Raw genomic sequence first — 18,458 nt, forward strand, 5'->3', positions numbered from 1 at the left:
GTCATGCAGGGGGACACTGCAGCGCCGCCCGCCGGCCGCTCTGCACAGGGGAGGACACTCCTATCTGAGGAGATGATTCCCTCCCCTGTACATCTCCTTAGCCCTCCGATTCCCGCTCCTGGGTTAACCCCCGCCCCCCCCCCTCACTCTGGCGCCATTTTCTCAGCGTTCTTAGTACACTGGTCGGCGCTGGCTGCTCTGCAGTGCAGAGGGAGTGAATATCTGGCTGGGGGTCCAGGCTTGGAATCCGGAGGGCACACATAATAGCGGCCTGATAAGTCACAACCTCTGGTTGTGCACTTTTATACACTCTCAGGGCATTCTGAAGGAGTTAATTCTTTATTATAGAACCTCCTCCTCAGCAGCATGTCTCACACTAGGAGCAAGGCTCCAAGGCTGTACACTACATGCTCTGCATGTAACCTCATATTGCCTCAACCGGCACAGACCACACACTGTAATGGTCTAATGTGGTGGTGCCTCAGCCTGGAGTCTCCCCAGGCTGAACCCGTCTTGGGTAGCATCTTTTTCCAATGCTATTTCCCAGTCCTTTGCAGACTCCATTGGACAGTTGTCTCGGACGCTGCTAAGCATGCATCAGCCCCCTTCTCAGGGTGCCTCTGATGCTCCAGCTCGCTCTGCAGAGCTCACAGAGTCTGTTTCATCTAATCCCAGACCCCGTCCTCCTAAACGGAGACGCAGGGACTCCTCTCCTTCCTCGTCCCACGGCTCTGCCTCACGGGCCGAGTCACAAGGCGAGGAGGATACCCTTACTGTGGGCTCAGACGCTTCGTCTATGTACCCCATTGGTACCGATGGTGATGCAGATGTTAGCGATTTGATAGCGTCCATTAACTCCGTTCTGGACCTTAACCCTCCAGTGTCAGAAGAACAGGCCTCTTGGGTAGGAAAACATCAGTTTATCTCACCTAAGAGAGCAGGTCACTGTGACTAAACCCAGGGCCTGTCCTGACAAACGCTTTTTTAAGCGTACTTCTGACTTACTGGGGGCTCGGACGCTCTCCATGTACCCTATTGATCTGTCCGAAAGTGACGCAGATGCTAATGATTTGATTGCGTCCATTATATTTGTACTGGACCTCAATCCGCCTGTATCAGGGGAGCACCCCTCTTTCCCAGAAAAGCATCAGTATACCTTGCCTAAGAGAACAAGGGGTGTGTTCCTTATCCACTCCAGCATTCAGGTCACTGTGACCAAGCCCAGAGCTTGTCCTGACAGACGCTTCCCAGAGCGTGGTTCTGATGACTGTTTCCCCCTTCCACCAATGGTGGTCAAGGAGTGGGCTCATTCACCAAGGGTGGACCCTCCGGGGTCTAGACTTTCAGCCCGGACAGTTGTCGGCTCCTCTCTGAGGATCCCACTGTCCGCCAGGTTGTCCTTCTGGCCAAATCTATATATGAGGCGGCAGGGGCCTCGTTCTCCCCATCTTTGCAGCAGTGCGGGCTCTCAAGCCATCTCTGCTTCTTGGGAGGAGATGCATTCCCTCATCAGGGCCTTTTTGCCCGAATTGGTTGCCTTAACTTCCAGGCTTCAGTCTTTTCATCCTATAGCTGGAGACTGTCACCGCACTGCGGTGGCCTCGGCCACTTCCCTCGCTATCCGCAGGTTCCTGTGGCTTCGAGAGTGGAAGGCAGATGCTTCTTAAAAGGTTCCTTGCTGGACTCCCTTTTGCTGGGACCAGTCTATTCGGTGAACAACTGGATGAAATTATTAAGGAAGCTTTTGGCAGGAAGAGTACTTCCATGCCACAACCCAGGAAACCTTCCAGGGCAGGAACCAGTCGAGGTTTCGTTCCTTTCGTTTCCTCTAACTGGTCGTCCTCTAAGCCCTCGGCCTCGTCCACTATCTCAGCCAAGGTCCGTAAACCAACTGGCGCATGAAGCCGTGTCCTAAGTCGGCAGGAGCTGCTGCCACCAGGGCAGCCTCCTCTTGATTATCTGGCCACGCCAGTAACGTCCTTGGTCGGTGGCAGGCTCTCCCTCTTGGGCGACGTGTGGTTGCAACACGTCTTCGATCAGTGGGTGTGGGTTACCCTCTCCCACGGCTACAAAACAGATTTTTTTCTGACAACTCCCCCCTGCTCCAAGGCAGCCGCCTTCTCACAGGCCGTGGCATTCTTGCAGGCCAATGGAGTAATTGTACCAGTTCCCGACTGGGAACGGTTCTGAGATTTCTACTCAAATCTCTTCCTAGTCCCCGAAAAGGACGGTGCTTCCGACCTGGATCTCAAGCTTCTCAACAAGCATGTTCAGGTGCGGCAATTTTGCAGAAATCTCTGCGATCAGTCAATGACCCAAGGAGATTTCTTAGCATCCATCGACATCAGAGATGTCTCTCTGCATGTGCCATTCGCAGTTTCCCACCAGCGTGGGCTACGTTTTGTAATCAGAGAGGAACATTTCCAATCGTGGCTCTCCCCTTGGGTTAGCCACGGCCCTTTGTGTATTCACCAATTGCGGTGCTGCTCCTCCAGGGGTTGGTAGTGATTCCTTTCCTGGACGCCCTTCTAGTCAGGGCTTCATCCAGTGCAGACTGTCAGCGGAGTGTCTCGCTCACTCTCGCCACGCTTGCAAGTCCACTCTGACCCCGACCCAGGAACTTACGTACCTAGGGATGCAATTCGAGACTCTGCTGGCGCTTGTGAAGCTGCCCTTAGTCATACAGCAGTCTCTTCATCTGGCGGTTCGCTCTCTGCTGAGGCTCCGCCGTCATTCCATCAGGCACCTCATGCAGGTGCTGGGTCAGATGATGGCGTCAATAGAAGCGGTTCCCCTTGCCAGTTCCATCTGCGTCCCCTGCAGCTGGACATTTTCCGCTGTTGGGGCAAGGGACTTCTTCCTTGCACAGACTGGTGGCTCTGTCGCCACAGACCAGGAGCTCTCCTTAAGTGGTGGCTTCGGCCCCTCTCTCTGTACCAGGGACGCTCCTTTCTGGCCCTGTCCTGGGTGATTCTGACCACGGGCCAGTCTATCCGGCTGTGGAGCAGTTTCTCCACCACCGAGCATAGGGCACTTGGACACCGTCCGAATCAGCCCTCTCGATCAATGTGCTAGAAATCAGGGCTGTAGTCCTTGGACTCGCAGCCGCCTAGCAATGTTGGAAGTTCAACATATCCTTCAGTGGACGGAGGACTCCGAGTCCACCATATCCGCAGTCCACATCCCAGGCGCAGAAAACTGGGAGGCAGATTATCCCAGCCGTCAAACCGTGGGCAGCGGCGGGTGAGCCCTGCATCCGGCAGTGTTCCGGTCAATTTAGCAGGCGGGGCACTCCGAAAGTGGATCTATGGCATCCCGGCACAACAACAAGGTCCCGGTTTACGTGGCTCGCTCCCACGATCCTCAGGCCTTGGCAGCGGACGCGCTGGTTCCAGATTGGTCCCAGTTCCGTCTGGCCTACGTGTTTCCCCCTCTAGCTCTCTTGCCCAGAGTCCTGCGCAAGATCAAAATGGAGGGCCGTCGGGTCGTACTTATCGCCCCAGGCCCAGGCGAGCTTGGTTCCCAGACCTGCTCCGTCTGTTCGTAGAGGTGCTGTGGCATCTCCCGGACCGGCCAGACGTTCTCTCAGAGGGTCCGTTTTCCACAACAATTCTGCGGCTCTCAGATTGACGGCGTGGCTCTTGAGCCCTGAATCCTTACGGCTTCAGGCATTCCTTCCGAGGTCATCTTCACTATGACTCAGGCTCGGAAGTCTTCCTCGGCCAGGATTTACCTCAGGACTTGGAGAATTTTCCTGTCCTGGTGTCGTTCTTCCGGCCATGCTCCTTGGCCGTTTTTTCCTTGCCGACCATCCTGTCCTTTCTACAGTCCGGCCTGCAGCTAGGTCTGTCCCTCATTCCCTCAAGGGACAGGTCTCGGCTCTGTCAGCATTGTTCCAGCGGCATATCGCCCGACTGGCCCAGGTGCGCTCCTTCATGCAGGGCGCATCTTACATTATTCCGCCTTACCGGTGGTCTCTGGATCCCTGAGACCTTACTCTGGTCCTCATGGCAGAAACCCCCCTTTGAGCCTCTTAGGGAGGTTTCGTTGTTTAGTCTTTCACAGAAAGTGGTCTTTCTGGTGGCCATAATTTATCTCAAGAGAGTCTTTTATTTGACTGTGCTCTCTTCGGAGTCACCCTTTTTGGTTTTTTTCGCCAAGACAAGGTGGTTCTCCGTCCAACTCCGGGCCTTCTCCCTAAGGTGGTGTCCCCTTTCCACCTTAACCAGGACATTTCATTGTCTTCCCTTTGTTCGGCCCCTGTGCATCGCTTTGAGAAAGCGTTGCATGCTTTAGATTTGGTGCGGACGCTCCGGATCTATGTGTCACGCACCGCTGTTTCTTAGGCGGTGCACCTCTCTTGTGTGCTGACCATACGTCAGCGCAAGGGTCTCTCGGCTTCTAAACCGACCCTAGCTCATTGAATAGGTCGGCCATATCCGATGCCTACCAATGTTCTCAGATGCCTCCCCCGCTGGGGATTAAGGCGCACTCGACCAGAGCCGTCGGTGCCTCTTGGGCTACGGCTCAGCAGGTCTGTCAGGCTGCCACGTGGTCTAGTCTGCACATTTTTTCGAAGCACTACCAAGTGCATGCTCATGCTTCGGCAGATGCGAGCTTGGGCGGACGCATCCTTCGGACGGCTGTCGCCCATTTGTGAAGTTAGGTTTCGCCTACTTCTCAGTTTCTGTTTATTTCCCACCCATGGACTGCTTTGAGACGTCCCATGGTTTGGGTCTCCCATAAGGAACGATAAAGAAAAAGAGAATTTTGTTTACTTACCGTAAATTCTTTTTCTTATAGTTCCGACATGGGAGACCCAGCACCCTCCCTGTTGCCTGTTGGCAGCTTTCTTGTTCCGTGTGTTTTCACCGGCTGTTGTTGTAGACAGAAGTTCCGGTTGTTCCGGGTTTTACTCTATCTCTACTTATGGGTGGATGTCCTCCTTCAGCTTTGGCACTAAACTGGGTGGATTTGTCATCCGGGGAGTGTATATGCTCGGAGGGAGGAGCTACACTTTTAGTGTTTAGTGTAGTACTTTGTGTGTCCTCCGGAGGCAGTAGCTATACACCCATGGTTTGGGTCTCCCATGTCGGAACTATAAGAAAAAGAATTTACGGTAAGTAAACAAAATTCTCTTTTTCTCTATGAGCTTTTCAAAATATGTCCGCTTTAAAGCCTAATTTACTGCGTCATTCTTTAAATGAACAACCAGGGCAAAAAAGGACCTAAGGTTTATGTGCATGACATGAGGAAAAACCCCAGATGCCGGACTGTGCCCTGCACCCTCCACCTCTGCAAAACACAGCATTTGTTTTTCCAGTATCTAAGTATCATTATTGACAATTCCGTATTTTGTAGGTTCAGCGATACTACTTATACGATTTGAATATTAAATATGTTTCAGGGATCTGGAGAGCCAGTCTGACAGTGAATCGCAAGATATTTTTAATATGGCTAAAGAGGTATTACTTGAAGGACTGGTGGATGAAAATGCAGAGCTGCAGTAAGTGTTTTTATTCGGTTTTTTTGTTTACCCTTTCCCTAAAATCCTTATTAATGATTTTACATTTTATGTAAATTATTTTAACTTGTAAACTGTGAAAACAATACAAAGGGTTGACCCTTTGATGGCACATCCATAATACAGATGCAGGTCCCAGAGATGTGGTTTTCTCCATCTTCAGAACAGGGCCTTTAGGGTGTTGTCATCAGTGGAGAGGTGGATGAACGCACTTCCGAGTCAATGTTTGGAATGCATACAAATTAATGAAGTGATTGAGCTGCATATGCACACCATACATCTCCATTTCAGACAGCACACAGTGGGATTGCTTTTTTAAAATAGATGTTTGACCTGCATCTACCCGACTTTTATGAGCATTTTTTGTGTATATGCCCAAAATGTCCAGGATGGGATAGCCACTTCAAAGGTAATCTGTCAGGTGATTTTGTATTACAATACTAATGTTATCTTTAAATAGGGTTGAAGGAGACCTTTCATGATAAGGTAGTTTTATTGCTCTACCTTATCCTGTTATCTTGATGTAAGGTCTGTGAAATTCAGTGTTTCATGCATACTAGTCAAGTGTATACAAATAAAATTAGCATATTCACTGCTCCCCACCACTGAGTGCTTTCACTATATCTGCTGAGAGGTGGGAGGGAGTATGGGTGAGGGCAGCAGTGCAGATTTACTATCACTAATGCCAGCACTAAGAGGTGGAACAGAGATGCAGGGCATATGCAGATTGTATTTACATATGCTTAACTGGTTACTATGTCACATTGAATTCTACAGAGCTTACAACCTTACAACAAGATAACAGGATAACGTAGAGCAATAAATCTTGCTGATCCTGTAAAATCTCCTTAAGCTTTACTTAAAGATAACATTAGTATTGTACTAGAAAATCACCTGACAGATTCCCTTTAACACTGCAAATACAATTGAATGAGGTCGGATATGTGTAGTTTGCATGATACGAGAAGTATGCATATTGAATACTTGGGGTCACGTGACCACCTGCTCCCTGTGGCAGCACTGGAGAATCCTAACAGTGCATGATTTGAGGATTCACAAATCTGCAGCTACATAGAGTGACTGCAGAGTTTGGTTCCAAACCTGGACAACACATTTAAATAGTATGTAAAGACGAACTTGTTCTAGTCACCACCAGTGTTGAGAAAGGGGGGGCACAAAAGTGACATCAATGCATTACTGCCATTTTTGAAATATTTTTAGAAGTGCAAGTCTTGTAGTGCACATTTTGAGCAGATTGTCCATGTGACAAGAGCTGATACTTAAATGGATTCCTTGGTGTTTCTGTGGACTCACAAGCTACATCTGGCTTGTGCCGCTCAAGAGAAAAACTACAAAATTCTCACAAGGTGGTACCAATACCCGACCAAATTGCATGCTATCTTTCCCTCAGTGTCCGACGTGCTGGAGATGTGGTACAGAAAAAGGGTCTATGTTACATATATGGTGGAGCTGTGCTAAATTGCAACCATTCTGGGACTCAGTGTTTTCTCTGTATATAAAAATGAGTGGGGGTGAGGTGGAGAGATCTCCCCAGGTGGCCCTCCTCTCTATCCTCCCAGGTTCATTTAAGTCACAAAAGAGGGACCTGCTGCGATTCTGTTTAGCGGCAGCCCGTATTAGTATTCCCAGATACTGGAAACAGACTAGATGCCCCACGTTAGCAGACTGGGTAGAGGAGATGGCAAACCTCCAGCTAAACTAAATGGGCTCACGGAAAAAATTATCACAGTGTGGGGACCGTGGATTACGTTCATGGAGTCTCCAGTGTTCATGGTGAGTCTGGCAGGTTATTTGGGATGAGAAATGGTGACAAACCTTGTCCCCCACCCCCCCCTCCTTTTTTTTCCCACCTCCTCCTTACCCTACTTTATTCTCTCTATTTGATTCCCTCTTTTCTAAGCTTATATCTGTTCTTTTTCTTTTTTTTCTAGTTTTCTTCTTTTTCTTAAATGTTTATTCAATAACTTAAAGGTGATTGTTTTATGCTGAGAGTGGTCTTGTCAGTTATTTCAGTTATTAGGAAGACATGTTTAGCTGGAACTCTGATTTCTAGTGTATGGTTTGTCATGGAGTGTTGGCATAAGGATAGTTTATAGAGTTCCAGTAAAATATACAATGTGATGTTACTTTTGTCAATCTGAAACTGAGAGATCACTGTTTGTTTTATAATCTTTAGAAATGTTCAAGATGTATGCTTGATTTATAAACTTAATGATAATAATAAAACAACAGATTTGAAAGAAATGGATTCCTTGGCCTTTCTCAGTCCAAGGCCTGTATTATTACACTGACTTGATAAAAATTTCTTTTACTAAAGGAAAGTGGTTAACAGATATTTTATCTATGTTCAGTTTAATTTGCAGTTTACTGTTGTATTTTTTTTTTAATTCTGAAGTTTAAAGTACATACAATGGCTCCAATTTAAGACCATTGATTTTCTCACCCTCTTTTAAAGGGAATATTTCACCAGGTTTTTGCTACCCCATCTGAGAGCAGCATAATGTAGAGACTGAGACCCTGATTCCAGCGATGTGTCACTTTTTGAGCTATTTACTGGCATTTGATAAAATCAATGTTTTTGCTGCTGCAAATCTTGCAGTTATTCAGAACTCATGAATTTGCTGGACTACCTGGCAGCACGCCAAGTAGTCTTCTAATGATAATCTACTGCTGAATAACCAGTTATTTTATCAAAACTACACTAAGCAGACCAGTAAGTAACACACCTCTTGAATCAGGGTCTCTGTCTCTACATTATGCTGCTCTCAGATTAGGTGGCAAAAACCTGGTGACAGATCCCTTTAACCCCTTTACGACCAAGGTCATGTTGGGGTAATCACCACCAGCTGCTGCGGTGAGCTGGTGGTGATACCTGCACTTGTCTATTGATTTGAACAGCAGACATATGGGGCTATCAGATATACAGTACAGACCAAAAGTTTGGACACACCTCATTCAAAGAATTTTCATTATTTTCAGGACTCTAAAAATTGTAGATTCACATTGAAGGCATCAAAACTATGAATTTAAACATGTGGAATGAAGTACTTAAAGTGTGAAACAACTGAAAATATGTCTTATATTCTAGGTTCTTCAAAGTAGCCACCTTTTGCTTTGATTACTACTTTGCACACTCTTGGCATTCTCTTGATGAGCTTCAAGAGGTAGTCACCGGAAATGGTTTTCCAACAGTCTTGAATGAGCTCCCAGAAATTGGGAAAATTGCTTAGCACTTTTTGGCCCTTTTGCCTTCACTCTGCGGTCCAGCTCACCCCAAACCATCTCGATTGGGTTCAGGTCTGGTGACTGTGGAGGCCAAGTCATCTAGTCTAGCATCCCATCACTCTCCTTCTTAGTCAGATAGCCCTTACACAGCCTGGAGGTGTGTTTGGGGTCATTGTCCTGTTGAAAAATAAATGATGGTCCAACTAAACGCAAACCGGATGGAATAGCACGCCGCTGCAAGATGCTGTGGTAGGCATGCTGGTTCAGTATGCCTTCAATTTTGAATAAATCCCCAACAGTGTCACCAGCAAAGCACCCCCACACCATCACACCTCCTCCTCCATGCTTCACGGTGGGAACCAGCCATGTAGAGTCCATCCGTTCACCTTTTCTACAAAGACACGGTGGTTGGATTCAAAGATCTCAAATTTGGACTCATCAGACCAAAGCACAGATTTCCACTGGTCTAATGTCCAGTCCTTGTGTTCTTTAGCCCAAACAAGTCTCTTCTGCTTGTTGCCTGTCCTTAGCAGTGGTTTCCTAGCAGCTATTTTACCATGAAGGCCTGCTGCACAATGTCTCCTCTACACAGAATAATCAATGATAATCACCAATTGACTAAATTACAGTATATGAAATCTTGGGAAAGAGATCTGGATTGCTCATTCTCGCTTAAACGATGGCAAACTTCCTTGAAACACACATATACGAATGGTGCCTGTGCTAATTTGCAGGAACCACACTATAAATTACTTAGTAGATGGTATTATACACATCAGAGATTGAATGTCATCTCATCCTCTAATTCAAGTCTTTGTTGGAGGGGTTGTGGCTGTACTGGCTCTTTTTTCCATAATTTTTTTGGAATTGTCCTTTGTTGGGTACCCTATAGACAGACATAGAACATCTTATATATACGGTGACCTCGGTTAGAATTCATTTGACTTCTGAGCTAGTTCTCCTATCTATTGGTTTGGAGGAGTTGAAAAAGCGGTGTAGACAAATTACTTGCCATATTCTTTTGGTCATTAAATCTTTACTAGCGTCCAAATGGAAGGAAACAGATGTCCCCAAAATACAAGAAGTTATAGATAGGGTTTCCTTACACAACATCTATGAGTACAACATAGCCCTGAAGGAAGGTAACTTTTCTAGATATGCTGAGAGGTGGTATCTGTGGTCTCTTAAATTTAACCCAACCGTTAAGATCCACGACTTTTGATGTTATTCTCTTGGAGTTTTATTTGGGTTTTTTTTTTTTACATATATTAGTTGTTTGAATTCTCTTACTGTTTTCAAAATTTGCCTTATATTTGCAGTATGTTTCTTTGGCATAGTAATAGTTGCTAGGAATCCTGGAGTTGTATTATTTTTTTTTTTTTTTTAATTTTACCTTTCAAATTATATCTAAAATCTATTGTTTGTTAAAAAATGTCAAAAATTGTAAAATAAGTAATGCTACACCTCATTTTATGTTTCCCTTTTCCCTGTTATAAATACAGTATACAAAGTCTCCTCTTAACAGTTGTTCTAGAGATGAGAAGGTGTGTCCAAACCTTTGGTCTGTACTGTAGGTGGATCTGCGATCCACCATCACCTGTTAACCTTAGATCGCACTGTCGATACGTGACAACGCAATTTAAATGGCTGCAGCGAGGAACCATTGGAGGCCCCGTGATGCGATCATGGGAAGCCGATGGTTGCCATGGTAGCGACAGGTCATGTGATGACTCCTGTCACTATCAGGGCTTATTTCCTGTGTGAGCCGACAGAACTCACACAGGAACTCTACATGTCTGCTGATCAGAGCTGTGCAGCTCTGATCAACGGAATTGCACAGGCAATCGGACTGTGCAGTGATAAAGTCCGCTAGGGGAACTAGGAAAAGAAATAAAAATGCAAAAAGATGTTTTTTGAAAAAAAAATAAAAAAACCCTAAAAGTTCAAATCACCCGCCATTTGCCCCATTGAAAATAAAACCGTAAAAAAAAAAAATAAAAAGTATACACATTTGTTATTGCTGTTTTCAGAATGTCCGATCTATCAAAATATAAAATCAATTAATCTGACTTGTACACGGCGTGTTGAGAAAAAAATTCCAAACGCTAAAATTACATATTTTGGTCAGCCATTCATTTAGTTATTTATTTTTTTAAATGCAATAACAGGTGATCAAAACGTAGCATCAGCACAAAGTTGGTATAATTAAAACGTCAGCTCAAGGCGCAAAACATAAGCCATCACTGAGCCCCAGATCCTAAAAAAAAAATTTGGGACAAACTTCAGAATTTTTTTTAACCCTTTAGATAAAATTAAAAGTATAAATGTTTGGTAACAGCGAACTTGTACCGATGTGAGGCATCATAATGTGGACACATCATTTTTACCATGTAATGAACATGGTGAATAAAATATCCAAAAAACAATCGTGCAATTGCACTTTTTGCAATTTCATTGCGCTGTGAATTTTTTTCCTGCTTTCCAGTACACTCCAACTAATGGCTTTGTTCAAAGGTACCGCATATCCCACAAAAAATAAGCCCTCATATGGCAATATTGACAGAAAAAGAAAAAAGTTGTGGCTCTCGGAAGAGAGGGAGCAAAGAACGAAAACAGAAAATTGCCCAGGGGTAAAGAGGTTAATGAATGGGCGTGGTGGAGTCAGACAGTTCTGATTCATTAAGAGGTGCATGCCATGAATCTGGAGGGTCTGATCAGTGGAGTACACCACCATGGACTACACTAGAAATCTAAAGAGTGAGATTTTTGGTGTATGGAACACAACAACTTATTGTGAGTTAGGTGAGCTGTGATACCATGCCCACTCGCACTCATGCCCTGTCAACAAAGAGATTCGCCAATATTTTGCAACTTTTAGTAATTCTTGCTCCACTTTTTTGGCGGAAAAGTTATGAAGAATCGGGGCCTTTGGCCTTATTTGCACATCAAAACTTTAATTTCCTATTTTGCTTTGAACTGTGTAGTTCACATTTGCTGTGGTTTTCTTGCATAGAGGTTTAGAGCTCTGTCTGCTGCTGTAACCACAAGATAAGGAAGCCTATTTCTCCCATAGACTTAAATGGGGAAATAATGTAACTGCATTAAAAGCATAATCCATTATAATGCCATTTACATTAAGAAATGACATATCTAATAAATACAGCAGAGAAAGCAAAAATGATGTGAAGACGAGAAAAACAAAATGCACAGAAAAGTCAATAAAACTGTAGGTAATTAAGTGCAGGTGAAAACAATCATTATCTTGAGTCTATGAACATATTCTGTTTTACCCTCATGTCAGTGGCTCCATCGGGTTTTATGTCTGAAGCTCTGTGACACGGGATTCGGGCATATGCGCTAGTTGGGCCATTGACTGCAATTTTACAGACGCAGTAAGTTGTTCTGTGTCAAATCATTTTTGGCCCTATATGCCTGTATGTTGTGAAGGTTTCCAAGATGTGATCAACTGCATGTCTGAGCCTGCCTCAAATAGGCGATACTGCTGAAAATGATGTCCTGCAGAGCACAAACTGTCTCCATCTGCATCATGACAGTCATTGGTCCTGATCAGCACATACACCCGAATCTTGTCTTCTAGGGCTTCAGACATAAACTGAGCCACTAGAAGTTATGTTAGGCTAGGTTCACACACTGGTTTTTTTTGACGCTGCGTTTTTGTGCGTTTTTGCGTCAAAAACCGCACAAAAGCACCAGCTACATGCGTTTTTATCGTGATTTGGTGCGTTTTTTTTGCTGCGTTTTGCTGCGTTTTTGCTCACTGTATTTTAATGCGTTTTTTTATCAATGAACAATGCCATTAAAGATTGTTGGAAAAAAAAACAAAAAACAAAAAAAAAAAGTCTGATGTCATTTCCTTCTTTAATATGTTCTTCATTCTCCACTAGTGTATGCAGGAGAGCAGACAGCTGCAGAACTACAAGTCTCAGCATGCTCCATACAGGACTGTATGCTGGAGGGAGAGGCAGGGGGAGCAGAACTACAAGGCTCAGCATACTCATCCAATAGTGTATGCAGGAGAGCAGACAGCAGCTGCAGAACTACAAGGCTCAGCATCCTATATCCAATAGAGTATGCAGGAGAGCAAACAGCTGCAGAACTACAAGGCTCAGCATCCTCCATCCAGGACTGTATGCAGGAGTTTTTTGCCCCCCCCCCCCCCAAAAAAAAATGAAGTGGGCTTCGCCATATTTCTGTATGCTAGCCAGGTACAGCAGGCAAGTACGGGCTGCCCCCAACCCCCAGCTGCCTATTTGTACCCAGCTGGGAACAAAAAATATAGGGAAGCCCTTTTTTTAATTATTTCATGAATTTCATGAAATTAAAAAAAAAAAAAGTGACATGGCCTTCGCTCAATTTTTGAGTCCAGCCAGGTACAACTAGGCAGCTGTGAATTGGAATCCGCAGTGCAGGGTGCCCATGCTTTCTGGGCACCCCCACTGCGAATTGCAGTCCGCAGCCACCCCAGAAAATGGCGCTTCCATAGAAGCGCCATCTTCTGGCACTGTATTCAACGTTTCCAGCTGCCCTGGTGATGGGTGGCTCGCTGGGTAATAATGGGGTTAGGGCTAGCTGTATATTATCAGCTGGCCCTAAGCTCGAAATTCATGTTGTCACGCCAATATTAGGCATAGCCACCATGAATTTCTAGTAAAGATAAAAAAAACACAACACACAGAAAAATATTTTTATTAGAAATAAAACACAACACAATTAGTGACTTCATCTTTATTGAAATAAAGAACCCCCCTCCGCAGTAATCCTGGGTCAAGGGTCCCGCGCCATCCAATCCGGGTCCAATATCATCTGATCGGTTTGCTGGAAGGCATACCGATCAGATAGTGTCAGGTTAAAGGACGTGAATCACATCCCACAGCAGCTGATTGTATAAAAGCCGTTTATACAATCAGCTGATGCATCAGTGCAAAAAAAAAATAATAAAAAAAATACTCACTTATGTGTTGATTACCGGCAGCTGCTGGAGCAATCGGACGGGAGTCTGATCCCATCAGCTGATGAAGTCTCCTGACGGCAGGATCAGCTGATAGGTGAAATCGACCGGGCGCCGGCGTCACCGCGAGACTTACGATCAGCTGATGCGTCAGGTGACCGCATCAGGTGATCCACCGCCAGGTCCTGCAGCCATCGGACGTGCCCGGGGATACTGCACACAGCCGGAGCGGCGGTACCGGGAGAGGTGCTGGGAGCGGACATGGCATCGGGAGTTTGCAGACAGGTGAGCATGACATTTTTTTTTCTACTGTTCACTTTTGTTTTCACAGCTGCTTCCACCTTCCGCCCGGCCATGGCGCCGCACGGGAGCTGACATGGCGCCACACGGAAGATTGAAGCAGCGGTGGCGGTACCGGGAGGATTCATGCTCCTGTGTTTACTGACAGAAGGAATCCTCTTCCTGTACACGTCACTTTACTACCCACCCCTTGCATTTATAGCTGCGTTTTTAGTCATAGAAACGCACTAAAACGAAGCTATATTTGCAATTTGTGTTTTTCATTGCATTTTTGAACATCTTATTGAACTCAATGGGTGGAAAACGCAGTGAAAACGCAAAAATAATTGACATACTGCAGTTTTGTGGGCAGCACAAAAACGCAGCTAAAAAAAAACGCTGTGTGCAGACAGCAAAAATGAAAATTCTTAGACTTTGCTGGGGAAGCATAGTCATGCAGTTTTCTGAGCAAAAACGCCGCGAAAAACTCACTGTGTGAACTTACCCTTAAGGTGCACAGCAATAATACTTAAGCAATTTTTACAACGGGGGCTATGCCATGCAGTGAATACATAACGTGTATGAGAGCGAGAAAGACACGGCACACAGAGCAAGCACAATCGACTATCTTAAATATATAATTCGACTTTTATTGACAAAAAATTATTAAAACACCATTAAAACCATATATACTACAACCCAGGGTACATACAAACCCCACAAAAATTGAGCAATATATCAATACTACAATAAGTAGTCACCGCAACAGGAATATTGTACCTTGTATATGGAAAGGGTAGACGAGATCATAAACACAACATAGACATATCAATTAAACGTGATCCATAACCATAATAAGACAGTCAGCATTGAACCAGGACTGCCAAATAATTATGCTGTGACCTCATAAAATACCGTAGATATCTCTGTGGCTTACAATGTAAACTCTGGCCATCTATCATACTTATAATAGAGGTGTTGTGGCCCTAAACGATCCTAAGATCCCATTCAAGCATAAGTCACAGTGCTGATATATAGTGCTAGCATACAAAACCTGTCGATGACATAAGTAAGCTTCTCAAATATTCCTGAGCCACCCTGCTGATCTAAACCTGCGGGGGAACAATAAATGTCTAAAGACAGGCGGTTGTGCTTTCTCTGTGTGCAGTGTCTTTTTCTCTCTCATACTCATAAACGGAGCCACTGACATGAAAGTAAAGCGCAATTTCAATATACCATAGCAAAAATTGAATAGTACTTTTACCAAAGTTGTATTAGTTCAATAGTACAGGAAAATATAAAGAAACATCTGCCATTTCTTCCCCTGTCTCCACTTGTCATCCAATTCTGACAAGAGGGAGTGCCAACCCACTGGGGTGTCCTGACACTGATCTTTATATTCTATGGAAGGGGGAGGAGGAGAGTGAAGTTAGATGAGAAAATAAATCGAGAGACACAGAGATCATGGTGAGCTTTCCAACAAGTCTTTTACCTCGCATTACAGCTTGGTTCACATCCAAAAAACTTAGTATAGCTGTGTATTATCCTTCATGCTACTGATTCTCTTGGTTTCCTTTAAAAAGGAATGAAGAGCAATAATCCCTCTCTCTGTATGTGAGAGATTGCAGTCGTCAGTATCTTCCCCCAGCTCACAGGAATGTAAATTAAAAATCATTGCCGGCAGAGGGGAGATTTTGTGAAAATGCAGGATACAAATCATATAATGACCAGAAATAGAGGTATTCCTCATGTACACAAGACCTAAAATTCTGAAAAGTTACTGGAAAGTATAGTTATCCTTTAAAGTATTATATACATTGTGAGACTGTGACCGGGGTTATCTATGACGGCCGGTATGTCTCGCCCCGGTTGTGCTCACTCCATGATAGAAAGTAAATCCACTCCAGGGTTAATGCTGTTTCCCTACAGGCTGAAGGAAGGGTTAAATGGAAACAGGAACGAGGGCAGGTGTGCCGGGTGTGAGGGAGTGAACAGAACTCCCTGAGTTCCCTGCTGGAGAGGCACATGTATATTGTTGTGGACTTTTGTTTGGATATTAAAACCGTGTGCTGTGAACCTTAATGCCTGGATCCCGTGTCTTCTGCTGGATAGCCGACCGTGCTACCTCACAACATGAATAGTACATCATTACGAAGGTAGACACCAAATATCATGTCACTTACTGTGCCTGTATTTCCATAATACAGTCGTATGGATTGTAGAGAAATAAAAAAATACAAGTAGTGAGCAGGTTTTGTCCGGCATTGGTGTGGTTAATGTGACAACCATTCTCTTTTCCATACACTGTGTGTAATATTACCCTGTTATCTTTTCCATGTAAATAAATAATTAAAGCACAAGCTGTGTAAGCAAAGTTTCTATAAAGTCAGGTGAAAAAAATCTATAAAATATTTAGTTTGCTGAGAAGCATTTTTTTTCAGTAATATGATACAGTTTTTGAGGTATTCTCTGTATATGCTTCCTTATAGACTTGTTGTCAGGAATTTTTGGAGTGATGAAACACGGTTGCCAACAGGCACAATCGATCGAATGGTTGCTGTACTGTCTTCCTTATATTCCACCAAAATTGAAAAAGATTTTCTAAGCCTGGCCACAAATCTTCTTTTAGAAATGACAAGTAAAAGCCCAGATTACATCAGACAAATGTTTGAGCATCCTCTTTCCGAATGCGTGTTTCAGGTAAAATATTAAATTCTACTATTAGGTTTAAAAAAATATATCTATCCCATATCTACAAGAGTTACTAATGATTTATCTTCTCCATTAGGATTATACTGTTGATTCCAACTGGCGCTACCGCAGTACTATCCTCACCCCTATGTTTGTGGAGACTCAAGCCTCTCAAAGTTTTTACAGGTCAAGAACACAAAGTTTTCAAGAAGGCCAGGAGCCTGAGGGAGGCCAGCTAAGAGCAACACAGCAGCACTATCAGTTCACACCTACACAGAATATTGGTAGTTTTATGCCTTGTTCTAGATGTTATGAGATATAACATGTATTTCAAATAATGACTCTTTTGTCCAAGTGTTCATTGTCTACTCTTTCTTGCTTTGTTCTGGCCTACAGGTGGCAGAAGTTCATTTAACTGGCTAACTGGAAGTACCATGGACACAATGAGCAGTTTCTCTGCGGACTCTTCAGAGTCCCTCTCTTCAACTTTGCTGTTTTCAAGTAAAAGGAATGTAAAAACTCAGAAACGATCATTTAAACCTGCAGGACCTAATTTTGGGCAACGGCGTCTAGGACTTCCAGGTGATGAAACTGACAGCAAAGCCAAAGGTGAGAGTTCACATACAAATTCCTGTGCTCTGAATTAATGTTTTATCACACAGTATTTATTATAATACAAGACTGCTGAGAGGTGGGTGGGGGTCTTCTAGAGTGAAAGCTGTTCTACATATTGGCTATGGGTACATATCATAGCATCATAGGTCTTTTTAATATGGTCCTTTCACCACTTTTTTCATATTAAATTCTGCACATCATGAGCTGAATAAAATGTTGCTTTCTTTTTCTTTCTCCTCTCTTTTGCAGAGATATTGGCTTTTAATGTTTAGGGCACTTCATATGCTCATTTCTAAAGTTGAGCAGACCCATGGAAGTTCGATTCGGTGGGTGCAGCCGGACTATAGATTATGTTTGGTTTGGTTTGCGGATTTGACCTGAATCACAATTGAAGTAACAAATTGGGTAGTTTGGTTCTCCGCCCACATGCGTCCAGCCATAAACCGATCACGGAGGAGGGGGTGGGTGGGGAAGCCTGCTAAAGTGCTGCGATAGTCGCATCTATTTATTTTATTTTTTTGGTGCATACTACATCCGATAAAACTGTTGTTACTCCCAATGCAAGCCGTTCAAACACTTCTAGCGGCTCACATTGGGATGAGCACCGGGTGTACCCGAGCACAGCGATGCTTGGTAGGAAGTCTGTATTTGATACGAACACTGAACCTCAGATTCACTTATCTTTACTCAGTTCACATTCAATCAAGTGGTCGTTAATAAAGATTCTTTTCCCCTGTATGACATTGCCCAATCATAAGAAGGTAGCATGATAGCTGGGAGGAAGCAGGTCAGGTTACCTGTGCTCACAAGTGGAGGACCACGGGAACCTCCAGTTGTGACTGCAACTAACCTGAGTAACGTCATCCCCAATTGCACTGCTCATTCATTCTCTGCCTGAAGCTCACATTGGGCAGTCATACTCTATTGTCGCGCACTGTGATTCAGTTGTAACAGAGCTAGATGCATCGTAGGACCTCGTAGTGTGGATTACGTCGGACCTGGGTGTTTTGGGGGTTAATAAATTGGTGAATGAAGGAGTTTTTTTTTATTTTATTTTTTTAAAAAGGATTTTTCTGTGTGTTTGTGTTTATTTCTTTTTACTTATAGGATTAGTGGTGGGGGAGTCTCATAGAT

At 44.3% G+C, this 18,458-nt stretch overlaps 1 protein-coding gene across 1 annotated transcript in view; it reads left to right on the top strand.

Moving 5' to 3' along the window:
- The window catches only part of PRKDC (protein kinase, DNA-activated, catalytic subunit), a 527,347-nt gene that overhangs the window by 390,494 nt on the left and 118,395 nt on the right, over positions 1 to 18,458 (top strand). Inside the window, exons 56-59 of the mRNA XM_075353287.1 lie at positions 5,408 to 5,506; positions 16,508 to 16,718; positions 16,807 to 16,993; positions 17,106 to 17,318. Of these exons, the coding sequence (XP_075209402.1) occupies positions 5,408 to 5,506; positions 16,508 to 16,718; positions 16,807 to 16,993; positions 17,106 to 17,318 (710 nt within the window). The remainder of the gene's footprint in view (positions 1 to 5,407; positions 5,507 to 16,507; positions 16,719 to 16,806; positions 16,994 to 17,105; positions 17,319 to 18,458) is intronic.

This window comes from Anomaloglossus baeobatrachus, chromosome 6 (genome assembly GCF_048569485.1).
Source record: "Anomaloglossus baeobatrachus isolate aAnoBae1 chromosome 6, aAnoBae1.hap1, whole genome shotgun sequence".
In the NCBI taxonomy this organism is placed as follows: domain Eukaryota; kingdom Metazoa; phylum Chordata; class Amphibia; order Anura; family Aromobatidae; genus Anomaloglossus; species Anomaloglossus baeobatrachus.